This window comes from Alosa alosa, chromosome 15 (assembly GCF_017589495.1).
Source record: "Alosa alosa isolate M-15738 ecotype Scorff River chromosome 15, AALO_Geno_1.1, whole genome shotgun sequence".
NCBI classification, from domain to species: Eukaryota; Metazoa; Chordata; class Actinopteri; order Clupeiformes; family Clupeidae; genus Alosa; species Alosa alosa.
The window spans coordinates 20,091,843-20,110,562 of NC_063203.1; the positions used below are offsets into that span (position 1 = coordinate 20,091,843).

Consider the following 18,720-nt stretch of genomic DNA (forward strand, 5'->3'; position numbering starts at 1 on the left):
AAAGTCAGCAGAGCCATTAAAGCTTGATGGTGCTTGTAGGCTACTCATTTTAGCTGTCACACTCATGTGGGCTTGTGCGGGGCCTCCCCGGGCCTCAAGGCCGGAGTGCTGCTCCGCTCCCCTCCGCACCAGCAGCTGTGGGCAGCGTAGGCCGCTCCGTCAGCATTCCATAACGGCAGCTGCCACACATCCCTCCCTCTCTCTCTCTCTCTCTCTCTCTCTTCTCTTTTTCTCTCTCTCTGTCTCTATCTTTATCTCTCTCTCTCTTTTCCTTTTCTCTCTCTCTGTCTCTATCTTTCTTTCTCTCCTCTTTTTCTCTCTCTCTCTCTCTTCTTTTTTTTTTTCTCTCTGCCACTCTTTTTCCAGATTCCATCACTGTTTTAATGTTGTATACACATTTACCCATAGTTATAAGCACACACACATACACACATGGTCATTATTTTGCCATGAGAAATAACTCTTGGACTGGTGCAAGAGTCTGATTGAAATATGTCTCCATGAGTTTATCTCGGTCTCTGAGGGACTCGTGCTTTACTGTGCACTGCAGATGGACTGCACTGAACCAACAACTATTAGACATCATCTTGACCATAGTCACTTTCTCACACTCCGGAAGCTGCAGATGTGGATTCCGGGTCGTATTGGATCACACTGAAGGGTATATAAGGATTCCAATAATGATGACTCAGATACTTTTGGCCTTGTTTATGTGGGTAGAGTAAGAATACACAGAGGAAAGCAGTTGGAAAAACATGCAGTTTAATGCAGTTGTTGCATTGAGGCAGAATTTATATCTGACACATGAGAGGAAGTGTGTGGACTGTAATACTCCCAGTGACTGCACAGTTAAGCCAAAATGCTAGAGTATGGTGTAGCTGATTATTTCTTATATACATAGATTACATGTATTCATATCAATATTGCATATGCATGTTCATAAACATTTTGCGGAATGTGAATCGTTCAAATTAATGCTTTGTCCTAATAGAGGGCTTCATCCAGTAACAATACATGGCATGAAATTCAATTCAGTTTAATAACCTCTCGTGCCTCATAATGGTCTGTCATAATTCTTCCTTTCATCTTGGCCCCTCTCATTTTGAGACCATTTGAGATGTTCATATAAGCCAGTGAGTTTGTTTTGAGTGTGGGGCTGATTACTGCTGTGTGTGAACCCATTCCATTGTCAATCACTTGGACATTTCAAAGTGTGTGGGTTGTGGATGTAATGAAAAGAAAGTAGCAAACGCTGTTCTTTCCCAAATGCTGTTTCCAAAACTGGGTGGGGCCCCAAAGAAGAAGCATCAGTTGAAGCATTTAGATTTAACATTTAATGGTTTTGCGGTAGATTAGAATTCATTTAGCAGCTTAGAGCTCTTTAGATTCCCTCTAGCACTGATACGCTAGACTAAGAGAACAGAAAACCTAGCTTTTATTGGCCAATGCGTTTTATCACATCAGCAAAAACACTTTATGCATTTTCATACCAATGCTATGAATGCACTGAATGTAAAACTATCGTACAAAAACAGTTAAATGGTTTAGCTACAAGCAACTCAGAGTAAGTTCAGAGTGAGGTCACAGAATTAGACAAAGACAGGAACAGCCCCAAGGACAAATATTAGTGAATTAACAAATATTTTTTTTCACTTTTGGTAATGTTATTGCCATTAGTTCCAATGTATCAAGGTAAGCTTTGACTCTGTTATCATTATAGTAAAAGGTCACAGTTTGTCATCATCTTATGGCCTCCTTACACCAAACAACTTTGACAAGATTTGGGAAAGATTCTTGAAAGATTAGAGTCTTTTGAGTAAAGCTTGAGTAAAGCATTAGTTAAAAGACTACAATCTTTCAAGAATCTTTCCCAAATCTTGTCAAAGTTGTTTGCTGTAAGGTGGCCATTAGTTAGAATAATAGTCCATTATTTCCTTGCTGACACTTCAGGTCATATTTTACTATAGCAACTGGCTGGAAGCAGAGAGGGAGAGAGTTAGTGGAAGGATTCATATGGAAACTATCCTGTTTTAGAAAAAGCAAAACAAAAACAAAGGCCAAAGTTTGAAATGCATATACACTGCCTGATCCCCAAACACTAATACATGAGCTTTCTGTATTTCAAATTTTGTCTGGGTTTTCAGAAATCAGAGTGCTAGTGTGGGGTCTATTGTCAAGTTGATTATAATCAACAAACATTTCACGATGTTCTCAATCCTCCATTTTGGCATTAACTGAGCTAAATGATTCATTGTTTGTTTCTGTGTGGTTCACCTCTGTGGCTGTGAAAGGGTCTATCAGTCATCGTGTCTGTCTGTACACTTTGAAGCAGAATAATGATATAATGCCCCATCATTCTTCCCGGCTATCTACGCCTCACATCATAAGGTCATCTCACAGCAGCTTACAACGTGAGTCATGCCACATGTGACAGTGGACGGCAGCAGTGCTGTAACGTTTTGGGTCTTAGTCTCTGTCCTCATTTTGAGGTTTTTTTTCGGTGTCTCTTGCCTGCCTTGTCTTTGCCTTGTCTCCTGTGTGCTCTGCACTCTCACTGCTGGAGTGGGGAGTGGAAGGGTTTCTGCGCTCTCTCCACGCTAACGCTAATGCTAATACTACTGTCACGGCCGAGCCTGGAGGCCCATGTAGCCCTGGTGCCTGATCTGTTCTGACAGTTGCACACAGTCTCGGAAGGGCATACTCTCAAAACACAGGCATCCGCCATTGTTCTTCAAGGAAAGCCACTTGATCTGCCAGCTCGGGCAAAGTAAAAAGTTCCTCTTGCAATTAAGTGGTAGCAGGCTCATGGAGACTGTGTGAGGTTGGTTTTCTCCCCGTGAGGCGTAGCTTATGGGCCACGATTGATAAGATATTTCTAAGTTGTTTGCAGCTGAGCCCAGAGTTTGTTTTTGTTTTCACTTGTGGGCTAATGCTTGGCTGTACTCAAAAAGGGACTAATACTGAAAAAAATGCTGTTTAGAATATCCCCCCTGGGAGAAGGGTTCAGTTTCTCAAACTACAATAGACAAAGGACATGCATTTATTCTATATCAAACTAAATGATTATACTAAGGACAGTGTTGCATACTTACTGAAGCCATGACCCATGGCATCTTCAATTCCACATCTGATGTCTCAAGAGTGCCCTACCCCCAGTGCAGAAGTATAATCTAGAGAAACCCATAGGATTCTCTGCGTTTTGTTCATGAAGTTCCCTAATTGGAGGCCATGTCTAGTTCTGACCCAGTGAAAAACTCCCCCCTGACCCACTTCTGACTGAGGGTTTGTTCAAGATCCTCTCCACTCAATTAAGCCACCAATGAGAGGTTACCATGACAGCCAACATTGTGTGGCGGGCAGAAGCTCACTGCTCTCTGTCTCCATCAAGGTGGGATTGTTTGATGGCCAGATTCAGAGATCCGCATAGTCATCCCCTCTGCCACAAGACATTCTATTTTTGTACACAATCTTTGATGGCAATTTATGGCAATTGCGTTATCTTTTGTTTCATTAGACTTCTTCTGTGCTGTTGTCTGTCCTTACACCTTGGTTTATACTAAACATACCAGAAACTATTTCTCCTTGGCAGGAGATTTCATGCAAATCAACCTTGGCTTCACCAATTAGACTCTCTAACTTGGCCTGTCTTTCTGCCTAGGATTAGGAATGCATCCAATAGAAAAGACTTATCAGAGCATATTTTGGTCTTGGTACTCTGTGTACACTGTAATAGTAAGTTTAGGTGTTCCATATCTCATCTGCATGTTATATTGGTGTGTGTTTTATCAAATAATTAGCTTAGATCAGTAAATTCAGGAATAATATTTTAAAAGTATAAGTATAAGTATATATACTCTTTTGATCCCGTGAGGGAAATTTGGTCTCTGTATTTATCCCAATCTGTGAATTAGTGAAACATACTCAGCACACAGTGAACACACAGTGAGGTGAAGCACACACTAATCCCGGCGCAGTGAGCTGCCTGCAACAACAGCGGCGCTCAGGGAGCAGTGAGGAGTTAGGTGCCTTGCTCAAGGGCACTTCAGCTGTGCCTACTGGTCGGGGTTCGAATCAGCAACCGAACCGGCAAGTCTAAAGCGCTAACCAGTAGGCCACGGCTGTTTTTGTGGATTCTTTTTAAGTTGCAATCTTTAACATGCAAATACCTAAAAAAGATGCTTGTGCTATTTAAGTGAATAAAATATGAAGCACCTGACTGAACCATGAAAGTAAAAATTACACCAGGTTCTGTTTAGATCTTTCATTGTGAAGTATGCGATAGGTCATGTGTCAGCTGGGTTGAAATACCATTTGGCATGTGGGCTGTCGTGGAAGGTCAGATGTCACGCTGGCAGGTTTGCATTTCCTCTGCGTGCCATTTCTCCACTCTCATTACCGCAGAGCATGTGCTATGCACCACATGAATTATGAATGTGTGAGAAGTCGCACTGCTGATCCGACTGAAATACGTGAAATAAGTGTTTGTCACGCATGTGTGTCCAGATATATCTACATCTAAGCATTTTAATCAGGTATGCGTTCATTTATGTCTATCAGGAACATTATATGAAGTGGCTTTCAAATACTGTTGATTGAGTTCTTGAGTTGAGGATGAAAGCATCCAATGCATTTTTCCGCCCTCCAACCCAAATATTGACTGAACTCTCAAGACAATAGATTTGCAAATAATGGTGAAAGGCTTGTGGTCACTGTTTATTCATTAAACTGGAGTGAATGGTTGGGTCTCAAGCTTCTGTACATCATTAACCTTGGGGCAACTAGTTGCGTGAGCTCCTGGGTAATGAATTTGGACACATACTAGATATATCCAAACATCGACACAATGCCTAGATTATCCTGCACGTTGCACATCAAGCCATGCTGAACAATCTTGTGTGTGGACAGGAGCCAAGTTCAAGTACAAAGACTGTCTCTCTCCTCTCCTCTCCTCTCCTCTCCTCTCCTTCCTTCCCTCTCTCAGACCCTTGCATTCAAAATTGATTATACCATCAAAACAAGATCCTGACTTAAGACAACACGAGGCACTTAGTGGACGCTTCAAGACTAGAAAGCAGGCTGCAGTCTCTGGCTACTGCACCACTGCCCAGCGTTATTAACCTTGGGCTTTGGTCAATGGACGAGCTGTCCAAGAGGAGAGCCCCCGTATGCATGATTAAGGCATTTTCTGGCTGAATAAATGCCATTATGCCCGAGTGAATGTATCTAAACACAGACTCCCCAGGCTGGTTCATTTGCTTCATCAGGCTGGGTGTGATTGCTCCTGTGCCGTTTTTTTTTTGGAGCTAGCTGGAAATGAATGTTGAGTTGGCTACATTTCCGCTATCCAGTGTGACTCTGCTGCCTTTAATTAAGTTAATTAGAGATATCCATAAATCAAGCTGTCTGGCAAAGGTTTAGTCATAAATGTCATGGATGAAGAATATCCACTAATATCATTTGTTAATGTTCACGGCTGAGCAGTAGTTGGGTGTAATTCGCCCGTCTTTTCTTGTTAAATAGAGAAAGAGAAAGATGAAGCTCACACTATTGTGGGGTGAGGTGATGTCATGGTTCTTTTAGCCCGCTCATAAGTGGAAAAAGGTGTCTGAAAGCTGGAGTTATCTGTCTTAAGAATTTGGCCAGGCAGAGCTGGAATGTGTAAGGGAGAAGGGAGGTAGGCAGTGGAGGGTAGGGGGGTAGGGGGGTGGTCGAGGGTATCTCAAAATCTGAGGGGCAGATTTTCCACTCAGAGAGGGCGCTGGGATTGCGTTTCCTCCGGCGGACCCTGTGGCCGCTCCTTCCACATCCTCCTCTCCCGACGGCCCGTTTCTTCACGGCTCCCACTGGCATTTCCTGAAGTCTATTGTGCCGGGGCAAGTTTGATCCCTCTTTCCCGAAGACCAGCCACACTGCCCGCCACTCTCTCTCTCTCTCTCTCTCTCTCTCTCTCTCTCTCTCTCTCTCTCTCTCTCTCTCTCTCTCTCTCTCTCTCGCTGTCTACCTCTACTTCTCTCTCTCTATCTCTCTCTACCTCTACTTCTCTCTCTCTCTCTCTATCTCTCTCTACCTCTCTCTCTCTCTCTCTACCTCTACTTCTCTCTCTCTCTATCTCTCTCTACCTCTCTCTCTTTCTCCATCTCCCCCTTTTCCTTTCTTCATTTCTTCTCTCTTCTTTCTCCCCCTCTCTCCCCCACTGCACCAAGCGGCTGAAGCTGCCTGTTTTTGTCTGCGCTAGCCCCTTCTGTGTGTGTATGTGTGTGTGATCCTCTGTGTGTGCGTGTGTGTGTGTGTGTGTGTGTGCGTGTGTGCGTGTGTGTAAAGTCGACTGGGGGTTTTGTCTGCTCACCTCTGAAGCTGTGTGCGGTGCTTCGGCTTGATCTGCGGCGCATCAGCAGACATCACCATGGTAAGTGAAGACTGCCGGTTGCCGGCGTTTGCTCTTCTGCCTGTGTGTCGGGAACGCAGTCAGGGATTTTGAATGCTGTCACAGCAGAGTACCTGCCTGCCTGTGTGTGTGTGTGTGTGTGTGTGTGTGTGTGTCTGTATGCTTGTCGGTGTGTGCGTCTGTCTGCGTGTCTGCATTCTGCCCTTCATTGTGTTTGTCTGATGAGCTTGTCCCTGTGTCCCCTCCAGACAGTCTGTCCCTTTCTCTGTGTCTGAGAGAAAAAAAGAGGCTCAGTGTTGCGATCGGTCAGAATATTAAGTGGTATTAGTTCTGGTGCACAGCTGTCTTCCTGTCAGAGTCGTTTTTGTTTTGCTTCTGTCGTTGTCGTGTGTGTGTGTCTGTGTGTGTGTGTGTGTGTGTGTGTGTGTGTGTGTGTGTGTGTGTGTGTGTGTGTGTGTGTATATAACCTCTCCACAGGCATTACGGAGTTGGATTTTAAGTTTATATCAATGCTAGCCAGCAAACCAGAGAGCTTCGTCTCTCTCTCCCTGCGTGAGTGTCACAGGTGCCGCGTCATTCCCAATATGTGGAAAAGGATACAGTGCACTCCAGGGGGAGAAGCCCATTTGAAGCGCTCTGATCATGATGCCATATGTGGCCCAGCTAAGGGCAGTAAAAGAGAGCTGTGCAGTAAGTGTGCCTGTGCCATGTGTGGGCACACGCACACGCACACACACAACGCTTTCAGTTAGAACCCCATAACCCCGTCAGCACCTGGAGAACGCCCTTGTAAAACGCATGCTATAACCTAACCACAGGCACTTCCACTGCCCAAATGGAACCACATTTTTTGGTTGTTTTTTGTTTTGTTTTGTTTTGTTTTGTTTTTGCATTGTTGTTTACAGCAGCAAGACAACAGCAAAGGGGAGTACGGATAGATAGAGCAGCCCAAGGAAGGAAATCTGCAATTACTGTTGTCAACAGCCATTATGGCAGCTGGCAGATGCCTGCATTGCAGACTTTGCTTATAAACAGTGAAACCTGCGCACAGCCCACTCTGATCCTCTCCCTGGTCCTCAGTTATATCAGCACCTATGGCTTTCTGGGTCTGAATGTTCCAGAGCTTTTAAGGGATCGCCCAGGTGCTCTTACTTAAACACCTGAGGCGTGCTTCACCCTTGTGCAGTCACCTCACATCTGGGGCTTATTGCCTCTTACAGTACCCTTGCTCTTGGGTGCTCCTTGTTGGTGCCCCCCGCCCAATCCCAATCCTCCCCCACCTTTCTTATGCAGCCCTTGCCACTTAATCTACTAAACCCCTCTTCTACTGCACTTTTTTCCCCCCCCCCCCCCCATAAATGCACAAATAGGCTGACACCAGACATAATTTCACTGCATTTCTTACTTCCAGTAACTATATGCATGTGACAATAAACTTCCTTGTATCCTTGTATCCTTGTACCCTTCGGTTTATGCAGCTGTTGCTGAGGTGGCAACATTTTGTTTTAGTCTTTCCTGTTTAGTAGATGTTTAATGCATAGGTATTTAACTCCTGTGTTGCTGCAGGGGTTGAGATATACCACATAATCCTATGAGGTATGGCGTTTACAACTCACTTTGGTCTTTAAAGTTTTTCAAGGCAGTAAAAAAGGAAATGGGAGTTACGATATGTAAAATTCTTAGCATTTCTTAATGAGACCTGGTGTGCAGGGCTGTACGCTAATTTTGTTTTGCTCATAGCTCTGGTGGTGCTAGAGATGTTGATAGTTTTGTAGCACAATCCACAAAATCTCTAGCACCGGTATGTAGTTACAAATGCCTCATCTGTTCAGTAGGTTACACTCTAGAAAACATTTTAAATAAAGTGTCATTGGTGCTAAGCTGGTAAATCATCCATAGCACAGACTGTTTTTTTTTTTTTAATTTATGTAGCACTGTACAGCCCTGCTGGTGTGAGTGGTATGATATGTATGCTCATTCCCTCACACAGAAAAAAATAATAATTGTCCTCCACTGTTAATGCCTCAGTCCAGCTTTACTCTGCATGCAGCGGGGGACTTGTGGAGTAATATCCTGGATCCCAGCAGAGGAGTGGCTCTCTTACTGGACAGGGTCCGTGTCAAAGTCAATGCCTTAAGCCTAATGGCTTAACTTTCCCTTTAGTACCCCGGGTGAAACCTGCCCCCGGGCTTGAGTGCCTGTGTCTCAGGCTCCACCGCTTAGACCCTCCTATAGTCTTCCAGGCGTGGGTGGGCTCTGGCCATTGTTAGAGCTGTGAGTTCCAGTTACGAGCCAAGCCACGGAGGGAAAACCTTGCGTGACGTCCTGTCTGTCTGTCAGTCAGTCAGTCAGTCCGCTTGGGGTCAGTCGGCTCAGCTGCGCTGCAGGCACCGACACTCTTCCCCGCATTAGGCTCCAGCACAGGCTAATGTTTTAACTGGACTCCAGAGAGCTGAGCTCATCTCTCCCAGAAGGGCTCGAAGAGGTGAAACCAGAGATCAGGGGCGAGACTCTCTAACTGACAGCTGAACTAAACACTGGGGGATAAATATACATCAGCCGTGACAACCTGGGTGAAGACTAAAGGTGTTTCCACAGCTTCTCAGCCAAAACACCTCTGCCTCCTCAGACGCCATCTGATAGCCCATGTTTTTCTAACTGTGCTGCCATATGTGTGCTGTATCCTAATACATAGCCCAGAGCACTAAGCATAGGTTCTCAGCATCCACACCGAAACTAAAAACACCGAAACTGAAAATATAGACACAAGCTCTTGTTGAATGCATTATAAGCTATTGGTCAAACATTGCAACTGAGTTAGTACACTTAAAGGAACCGTATGTAAGAAATGTATTTCAATTAATCATAAAATGGCCCTGATATGTCACTAGACATTAAGAAATCATGTTCATTTCAAATACTTATATCACTGACAACAGTAGTCTGGCCAGGATATTGTCATTTAAAAAGTGAAGTTGCAGCCCTCAACTGATGTTGATGTTGTGTTTTTGTCATGTCATGTTGTGTTTTGGCCTGATCGCCACCCTCTACCTATCTACTAATCACAAAGTCAGTAGTGTTTCGGCATCTGGGTTGGCAACCTCGAGTCAGGAGGGAGGGGGAGGGGATACACTGCTCTAAAGTAATTTGAAAGTGATTGCAGTACCAGTTTGGGCCACAATCTTACATATGGTTCCTTTAATATCAATAGATTTATATCAGTCTGTCTATAGGAAGTTAATTGTGTGACTAATTCAAAATTCTTCAAATGAATATATAATGAGAATGAATAATTAATTGTACAGTGCCACCATAGTCATGTGATCACACACATCCCCTGGTGGTAGTTTTTGTGTCATTGTATTCGGACACGTCTATACTGAACCACAACTCTGATGTTTTGGCTGAGACGGACACAGATGAGTCCTGACAGACTGAGTCACTCCCACCTCAATGTTTCCCATCCATCTCCCTCCTGCGGTAATAGCCACCCACAGTGTTATGTGTTGTGTAGAGTTACTGCCTCACCCACATTCTCTAGATGTATGTATTCATAGCCCTCTTGTTGTTTTTGTGGGACTTGTACTATGTAACACAGATGCACTCATCAAAGGCCTTGGGAGTTGCTGACTTGATTATGCAAGCGGGTCTACTCTAGAGTGTGAAATTGTTTTTTTTTCTGGCTGTCTCTGAGATGACTCAGGTTGTTTGTGATCCTGTCTGAGGGGTCCATCGTGCAACTCTATTTTGGTTGTAGTCTGGAGTTTCACTGTTTGGTCTAAGTCGGACTCAAAATGAGGAAGAGGCCGGGTCAGTCACAGAAGAGCGTGCTCAAATCAGCGACCGTTAAAGCACACCCTCAGGGATTGTCTGTCTGATGGAGATATTAAACTTCGGTAGGTCTTCCTGCCAAAGGAAGTTCTTGTCATATCTCTCTTGATTATTGGTCCTCTTCGTTTTTTTTTTTTTTTTTTCAAGAAAGTCTAGTCATATTCTTACTCTGCATACTTTCACACTTTCGAGAATATATATCTACGGCTCTTTTCATGAATGATATTCCGCCAGAGGTCTGTTTTGTATCACACATTCGGGAGCATGAAGGTTTAAGACCCTTAAGGCACATTATCCCACAGATTCCTTTCTAATGTTAGTGCTTTTACTCTTTCCTCCGAGTGTGCTGGCTGTGGCATTTTAGTGACCTCCACTCCCCCTTTTTTCCCCTCGTCCCTCCTCTGCTCCGTCTGTTGTAAATATGGAAATGAGAGTTTTCGGTGTGGGGTATCGCCTGAAAGACTCCACTGGCGGCCGGGCGGGCGGGCGGGCAGGCAGGCAGGCAGGCATCGCTGGGCCGTGAGGCGTGGCTTGGAATCTTAAAGTAGCATTGTGTCTGGATGCCACGCGGGGGAAAAAAAAACATAAAAATAAAAAGCTGTGGTTCTTCTGTACATCCCAACGACCATACAACTGTGATGCACCCTTTCCCACGGTGTACTTATTCCATTTTATAGGAGGACCAAACAATGTCAAATTTAGCCTGACAAGACACTATTGTTTCAGAAATACACTGATATATATATATATATATATATATATATATATATATATATATATATATATATATATATATATATATATATATATATATATATATATATATATATCAACCTTTGATTACTTTGAAGGTTATGAGTTCTGCATAGGACTTCAATTAACTTTTGCTTTTATCCCTTAAAGAAAGAAAATGAAAGCCCTCTAACACTGTTTGTATTTGGGAATGCCTGTGTTATTCAGTTCATGTCTTTGCCCCCTCAGGTTGCTTAATACAAGTGACCTGATGAGTGTCTGCCGGTCTGGTTTTAGCTTGGGAGACAGAGACAAAGTGCTTTGCAGGCTCTCTCTCTAATGACATAATGGGATAATTGGGGAATGGGAGGGGTGCTGTACTCTATGAAGATGAGCATTGAATAGAAGTAACAGCAAAAGACACGGCCCTTAACCCCACTCCAAACTATTTCTCAACTACACTTTACACTTAAACTGTTGAGGAAGCCATTTGAAGTAACCCAGGACAAGGAAAAGTATGATGGCAAGCCCAGACGATTACATCACCTATTAGCCTATCTACACCTTATCAACCATGCCGCCTAACAGCTTTAAAGGTCATAGTCCTCACACAGATAATGACATCCTGCTGGGTTAAGTCCAGCATTGTGGTGGTGGGGCTTTTCCAATGAAGGATGCAGACCACCTGAAATGTGGCACCGCAATTTCACAAAATGGAGAGCGCTGCTTCACAGTGTAAGGTAGCTGATGCGTAACTCCAACAGATGTTTAGGTTGTTTCGTCTACAGCTCCGTTGTTTTTGTCTTGAATGAGGTCTGTCTATGTCAGAGTTTTTCCCCACTCCAAATGATTCAGCGCTTGAGGATTTTTTTTCTGACCACAAAAGCTGATTTTCTTGTAGGATTAGAGCACAGGGCTTTGATTGTTTGGAAAAAAAAAACAATTATCCTGCATGGCCTGCACCACAACCAACCTGGGGTTCATTGAAAACCAATAGACAGAGAAATCTTTGGCTTTATCCGCCATTGTGAACTTCTGTGGTTGAGTAGCAAGTCAAATGTCTACAGTAGTGATGTGCTGCTATTTCAGGTCATTATTTTGAATGAAATCATGGATTGTTTTGTGCAAACATCAGTTGAAAGGAAATCCCTGGATGTAATTATGAAATCCTGAATGCAACTCAAGTCAAGCAACATGCTAATGACCCCGCTATGATTACTGTGTGGATGTTGTACTTACTGGAAATTACTTGATACTGTTTCACTAAAATAGCGCTGAATAAATATCTAAAGTTTGATTTTTGATATAGATCAAATGGGAATACTTGTCCTACTCCAAAGTACAACCAGAGGGTAATGTTATGATTTTCTTTCCAGGCCAACTTTAGTTCTCTCTGGATGTCCACTAAAGAAGTTGAAACCAGCGTGTGATTACTTCCTTCTGAAAATCACTGGTTCTTTGTGGCAGTGAATGATGGAAAATATAGTACGTACAGTAGACACAGTTTGATCTGAATCCTTCTGTATGCTAGGGTGGGTTCAGTTAATTGTGACAGGGGCTGCAGCTTAAGGCGGGGATCACATTAGCCAGCGGCAAGCGGCAGGTTTCCTATGGTTCTGTATGGTTCGGCAGCTGAACGGTGGCAACACTGGCGTAATGCTAGCTTTGAACAAGCTGAGAGTGAACAAGCTAGCTTCAAGCTGAAGTTCAACGCTCAGCTTGTTCAACGCTAGCGTTACTGGCACCGTTTCGCTGCCGAACCATAGAGAACAATAGGAAACCTAGCCTTGTTGTAAACTTAATGGCTTCACCACTATATAGCTTAATATATTTTCATGAAACCAACATGATTATCAATCTAGAGCAAAGGAGAGAACTTGTTTACCGCAGATGTACTTTCATTGGCTAACCGCCTCAGGTTCAGCAGAGCCCAACTTCTTGATGCGCCGCCTCTGTTCGAATGGCCGCGCCGCCTTCCCAAGCTGCATTGCGGAAGTGTAAACCACACCTTGCCACTCTCCATAGGAAATCAATGGGCTATGCACGGCGCATTGGGCTTTGACGTGATAATGGACACGAGCCGTTAGGGGGCTTCAAATCAAAGATTCGCGATGAGATGAGCTGCAACGTTCTAAAACCTTGCAACTGCGACTAGACATGGTGAATGCTTTGCGACGGCTTGCAACAGCTGGCAACGGCGTGCAACGTTTAATTCACGCCGCTGCAACTTTTTCTGTAGCTTCTTACATGGCCCCCATAGAACACAAAAAAATCAGTATATTTAAATGCTTGGAGTCTGTTAAGTGCTGTGATGTAATGAGCTTCAGTTCAAACACCAGGCCTCCAGGACTATCTTTAGACGCAGTGCAGAGAGTGGAAATGCCTCTGGTTCTCGAGTCTTGTCTGTTCTCCGTTGGAGTTTGATAGAACTGGTAGGAGGCTTTTATTTTCCCGCGGTTCCCCTCTAGCCTTCCCATTTCCACTGCAGCAAGCGCCCACACAAGAGATCGCTGGTTGCTGGAGGTGTTTGGGGAAAAAAAAAAAAAAAAAAAATCAGGCCCTTTTTTTTTTTTCGCTTTTCAACAGGAACATTAAACCAGGTCAGATAAAGGGTCCTAATTGAATGGGGCCGGAAGTCTGGGAAGTGTACTTTAAGCAGACCCCGCTCCTTGCGCAGCCTCTGCTGAAGAGTGAAAATATGCTGCGGTGGTATGTGGGAAAATGGCTGACAATGGATTTGAGAGGCAGAACCCATAACAATCCATCTCCTGTGACACGTAGTAAATGACTTGACTTGACTTGTGTTGTTGTTTTACCACTTCACACAAGCAGAGGAAAGAGTGAAAGAATGAACATTGTACGTTTTCCCCAGTTATCAGAGCAGACGGTATTTAAGCAATGCCGTGTGTTTATTTTCATGGCAGGAAAGAACTAATCAGTCTTATTTCTTACTTGTTTGAAGTTATATCGCGATGACCCCACCTAAGACTCTTACGCTCCAGTTCTGGGACTCAATTATATTTTTCCCAAAGAATCATCTCTACACTAAAGTGTACTGCACACTACTGTATACTTAAACTGACTCTGGCATTGACTATTGCATGCATATTACTAATCTGAGTCTGTTGCAGGCAATGCCGCCTGATCCAAGGCATGCAGAGTAGTCACGTGCCTGTGCAATCCTAGCCCTTGGGGTGTTGGTTGTCCTTGGGTAATGGAGAACTTCTGTATGCCACTGTCCCAATTTTTCCCTCCCAGTGCTGGAGCCTAGCTCTTATTTATAACATGCTCAGCATACACTGTTCTCATCCTGGCCCTTGGATTTTATCACTTCATTTTACTCAAGTGAAGGGGATCATTATCTGGCCGTTCATTTGCTGTAATGCCCAGTGTAATGCACACTGGAATTCATTCACTCGAATTGAATGATTTGATTGTGTGTGTGTGTGTGTTTGTGTGTGTGTGTGTGTGTGTGTGTGTGTAGAGAAGGTGTGTGGGTCGGGGTGGTCAGTATGTGAGGGACTACTGCATGTGCCGTGCCTATCCTTATCAAGGGCAGCAGATGGCGCCACGCTCGTTGTGCCAATGTCCTTCACTGCCCTGGCCAGAGACGGCACAGACCAGAGCACAGCAACAATCACTCAACAAGCCGAATACACCCAGCTCTACGAGAGAGAATCAGAGGGTCAAAGTCAAAGGAAAGGAGGACAGGGAGGAAGGAGGGATCTGGGAGGACGTGAAACTGAGCAAAGGAGGGGTGATCCTGCCAACGAAACGCAGCGCGCTCTCCAGAACAAACATACACAAAGAGCCACCGCTAACCAAACACTGCAGAGCTTTAGCGAGTGGAGTGCCGGTGTGAAGTCCTGAGCTCCTGCTGCAGGTCTGGCTTTTGAGCGCCGCCAGACGCACATCTGGCGCCCTCCTCACAGGCCCTGCTCATAAAACGGGCTTCAAAGCAGCAGGGTCCTGCGTGTGGGGAGCGTGTGTTTGTGTGTGTGTGGGGAGCGTGTGTTTGTGTGTGTGGGTTGGGTACGCTAGGGCTGGGTTGGTGCGGTGAGGTGTGGTCTGGTGTGGTGTGGTGTGGGCTCCCCGTGCATGTGTGAGAGCAGCACATAATATAAACAGCTTCTGCATAGAGTCGGCCGACAGCATGACATACCCAAAAAAAGAAATGAATATTCCTGCAGGATATCAGAGATTGGTAGCTACATTTCAAGTTTGCATGCTGGAACACAAACGAATGCTGTGTTGCTGTAAGTCAGTTGGTTAAAGCAGATTGTATCAACACTAGTCATGACATCTGTTACCACAGAGGACAGGTCAAATATTTGCTGACTTGCTCTGTATGTAAATGTTAATCCACAACTGCTGGAGAAAGCTTCATAAATGCTTTATTTAGCTGTTCAAATCTAATCTGACATGTGCAAGCATAACAGAGCAGACCACGGCACACAATACATGATGTTGGGCTTCTGCGCTCAACACCATGGGTTGGTAAAACCAAGGGAAATCTACATTATATTTCCACCTCATCTGACTGTGCATTTCCCTGGCTGTGCTGTAGGTTGCTCCGGATTAAATGTTAATGCAGCATTACCTTAGTTAGCGTCATGAATTGTTTATGTTCTCCAGGACATTATGTCCAGTAGTGCAATCCGCTGCACAGTGAGGCTGTGTCTGTCCTGTCTCACATGGGTTGGGTTGAATGTGACAGTCTCTCTCTCTCTCTCTCTCTCTCTCTCTCTCTCTCTCTCTCTCTCTCTCTGTCTTATGAGTGGTACTCATAGGCCAACTGCAGCAGCCTGTTTGGACTTGTGCCCAGTAACCTTACAATGTAAACATCGATAGTGCAGGCATTTTAATTATGTTTGGGAATACGATCCAAGGAAGTCCTTACTATGGCTGCCCCCCACAACCACAACCACCACACCCAACGTCCTTCCCCCTCGCCTCAACCCCAGACGGCTCTTTATTGCATTGTCCAGTCCTTGCTGTGAGTGCTGTCTGGTGCATCCCGGGATGAGCTATGCTTTCAAGCAGGGAGTTTTAATGGAATTCAGGGAGAGGCAGGGAAGCAGGAATATTGCTCTTTAGGTTGGTATAGATATTGGATGTCTCGAGGTAGTGGAGATTTTATCAGACATGATGTGAATGCAGAACACACATAAAACGAACATATTTATATGGTATATGGAGAAGCTTAAATACACATAAGCTCTGCTTTGGCTCCTCCCGTAGGCAGGGATCACATTAGGCGGGGGTCACATTAGCAAGCGGCAGCGGCAAGCGCAACGCAACGCTCAGACCATAATAAGTTCGATCTCTTTCCTATGGTAACACAAACGGTTTGCCTTAACTGACAATTGAATACGCTCGCGCTGCTCTTTGAAAGTTGAACCAAGTTCAACGCTCAGCTTGTTCAACGCTAGCGTTACGCCAGCGTTGCCACCGTTCCGTTGCCGAACCATAGAGAACAATAGGAAACCTGCCGCTGACTGATGTGATCCCCGCCTTAATGTGTAAGAGATGTTTTATGTAGAGCTTGGGATTTTCTTCGGTCTGAAATTGTCTTACATTCAACCTACTTTTATGACATACGAGAGCCAAAATCTACCAAATCCCCTAGTTTCTCTTAGTCTTAGTTAAAATGAGGAGACGTGGATTATCGTCAATTCTCTCTCACCAACAATGACCTCTCAGATCTCAAGGTTGTGATTCTAATCTAAATCTGAAATCGGGCCAGCGGTGGGTTTTATGGCGGACACAGATGTTCCTCCCCTCTGCGGCCCGCCTGTCTCAAGAAGATAAATATTGTCTGCCTCCAAGTGCTCTACTCCTGGCTTGGAAGTTCAGATTAGCCCCAGAAGGGGGTGAATGGAGCTTCTTAACCTACATATCCACAGCAGGGCCAGCAAAGCAGGTTCCCTGCTCTTAGCCTTCTGATATTTCCATCCTAGCACCACTAAGTGTAATTGTATCGAGAGCTCCCTAGAACTCCTTTTGTTTACCTTTATTGTGCAGGTAAATAGAGGCCATACAGATGGAGGGAAGAGAAGGACACTTATTTTTTCCTTTAAAGTGTTACCGCCGTAATCACCCGATGCCAAATCCCCTAGAAAAAGCGATTAATGGGGCCGAGAAGCCCCGGCAGTCAGATTAGTCTCTTGGTTGAAAGTGGACCAAGCACAGCGCCACGTGTGTGTGTGTGTGTGTGTGTGTGTGTGTGTGTGTGTGTGTGTGTGTTTAAAAAGGGGCTCAGCACAAGCTGGAGTTGGAGAGAGCTTTAGAACTTCAAGAAAGAGAAGAGAGAGGGTGATAGAGAAAGAGGGAGAAATGGAGAGGAGAGAGGGTGGGAGAGAAAGAGAGAAATGGACAGAGAGGGTGATAGAGAGAGAGAAATGGAGAGAGGCTGGGAGAGAGAAAAGGAGAGAGAGGGTGATAGAGAGAGAGAGAGAAATGGAGAGAGGAGAGAAAGAGAGAGAAATGGAGAGAGAGAGGGTGATAGAGAGAGAGAAATGGAGAGATGAGAGGGTAGGAGAGAAAGAGAGAGAAATGGAGAAAGAGAAGGTGACAGAGAGAGAGAGAAGTGGAGAGAGGATCCAGTCGGGTTTGTGAGTGCGCCTTTGTGCCAAAGGGCTCACAGATGTGATGACGCAGTCATTGGCAGGGTGACCGACTAGCCTGTGGTGGTACCACTTGCGGCCTGGTGCCGACATCTGAGATACCCATGTGCGTGTGTGTGTGTGAATGTGCGTGTATATGTGTGTGTGTTTCTGTGTATCTAAGTGTGTGCATGTTTGTCAGCTTTCTTGTATAACAAGTGATTTTCTATCACCACATTCTTCTTTGGAACAGCTTTGGAACTATCCAAATGCACCATTTGCAGAAATCCATAAATGTAGCCTTATGGTGAGCACTATTTGCATGTGCAGTTTGTACGTGTGTTGACCATATATGCCCTTTGGCCAGTGCGGTCCAGAGGCTCAGTTACCTGCTGCCAAACCAAGTTCTTCTATACAATTTCAGCACCATTAAACAGGAATGTATTGACCTCAAGATTTTACTGTCCTGTATTCCTGGCTGTTAGGCTGGATTAGTGTGTGTGTGTGTGTGTGTGTGTGTGTGGCCACAGATGTGGCTTTACAGAAAGAGGACACAAGAGCTTGTTAAAGATGGCCAGGCAGATGTTGCTAAAAAACTTCCAGCAGTGTATAGCCTCCCAACTGAACAAGGCAGCAGAGGAGAAGAGAGGAGGAGAGGAGAGGAGAGACAAGGAGATGAGAAGAGAGGAGGAGATGAGAGGAGAGAAAAAGCTCAAGGAACAGCTGCCATGTGAACGTGTTGCCTAGAGGGGGTGTGTCTATGCAAATGCATCCAGCCTTGTGTGTGTGTGTGAGTATGAGTGTTTTTGTGTGTGCACACGAGGACTGAGGAAGTGACAGTCGGCGTCTGTGGAGTCACACTGGCCTCCTGTTTCCTCGCCTCCGCTGAGGCCTCTTCATTTGGCTCGCGGCTAGTCGGACTCTTGGCGACTCCCAGCTTTGCCTCCAAATGGAGAACGTGTCAGCACCTTCCGAAATAAACAGCGACTCCGAGGTATGTCTGGCTTGAGTGTTACAAACCTGTTGGCTTCCACCCAAAGTGTGTGTTGCAGTGTGTGAACCACGTGTGTGTGTGTGTGTGTCTAGGAGAATGTGTGTGTGGGGCTCAGATGACTATCACTAGTCAGATGCTTGCACTGGATCCACTTGTGTTTGTCTACAGCGATC

General features: G+C 44.9%; 1 protein-coding gene across 14 annotated transcripts in view; it reads left to right on the forward strand.

Annotated features, from left to right (window-relative positions):
- Positions 1-18,720, forward strand: part of septin4b (septin 4b) — a 54,981-nt gene that overhangs the window by 15,232 nt on the left and 21,029 nt on the right. The window contains exon 1 of one of the 14 annotated variants that reach the window (XM_048263956.1): positions 6,183-6,406. The exons of 9 other annotated variants lie outside the window; for them this stretch is intronic. In XM_048263956.1, coding sequence (XP_048119913.1) covers positions 6,404-6,406 — 3 coding nt within the window. In that variant the 5' untranslated portion in view covers positions 6,183-6,403. Of the gene's footprint in view, positions 1-6,182; positions 6,407-18,212; positions 18,548-18,720 lie in introns of those variants that run through there. 4 more of the 14 variants (XM_048263969.1, XM_048263955.1, XM_048263960.1 and 1 more) reach the window with 4 other exon arrangements.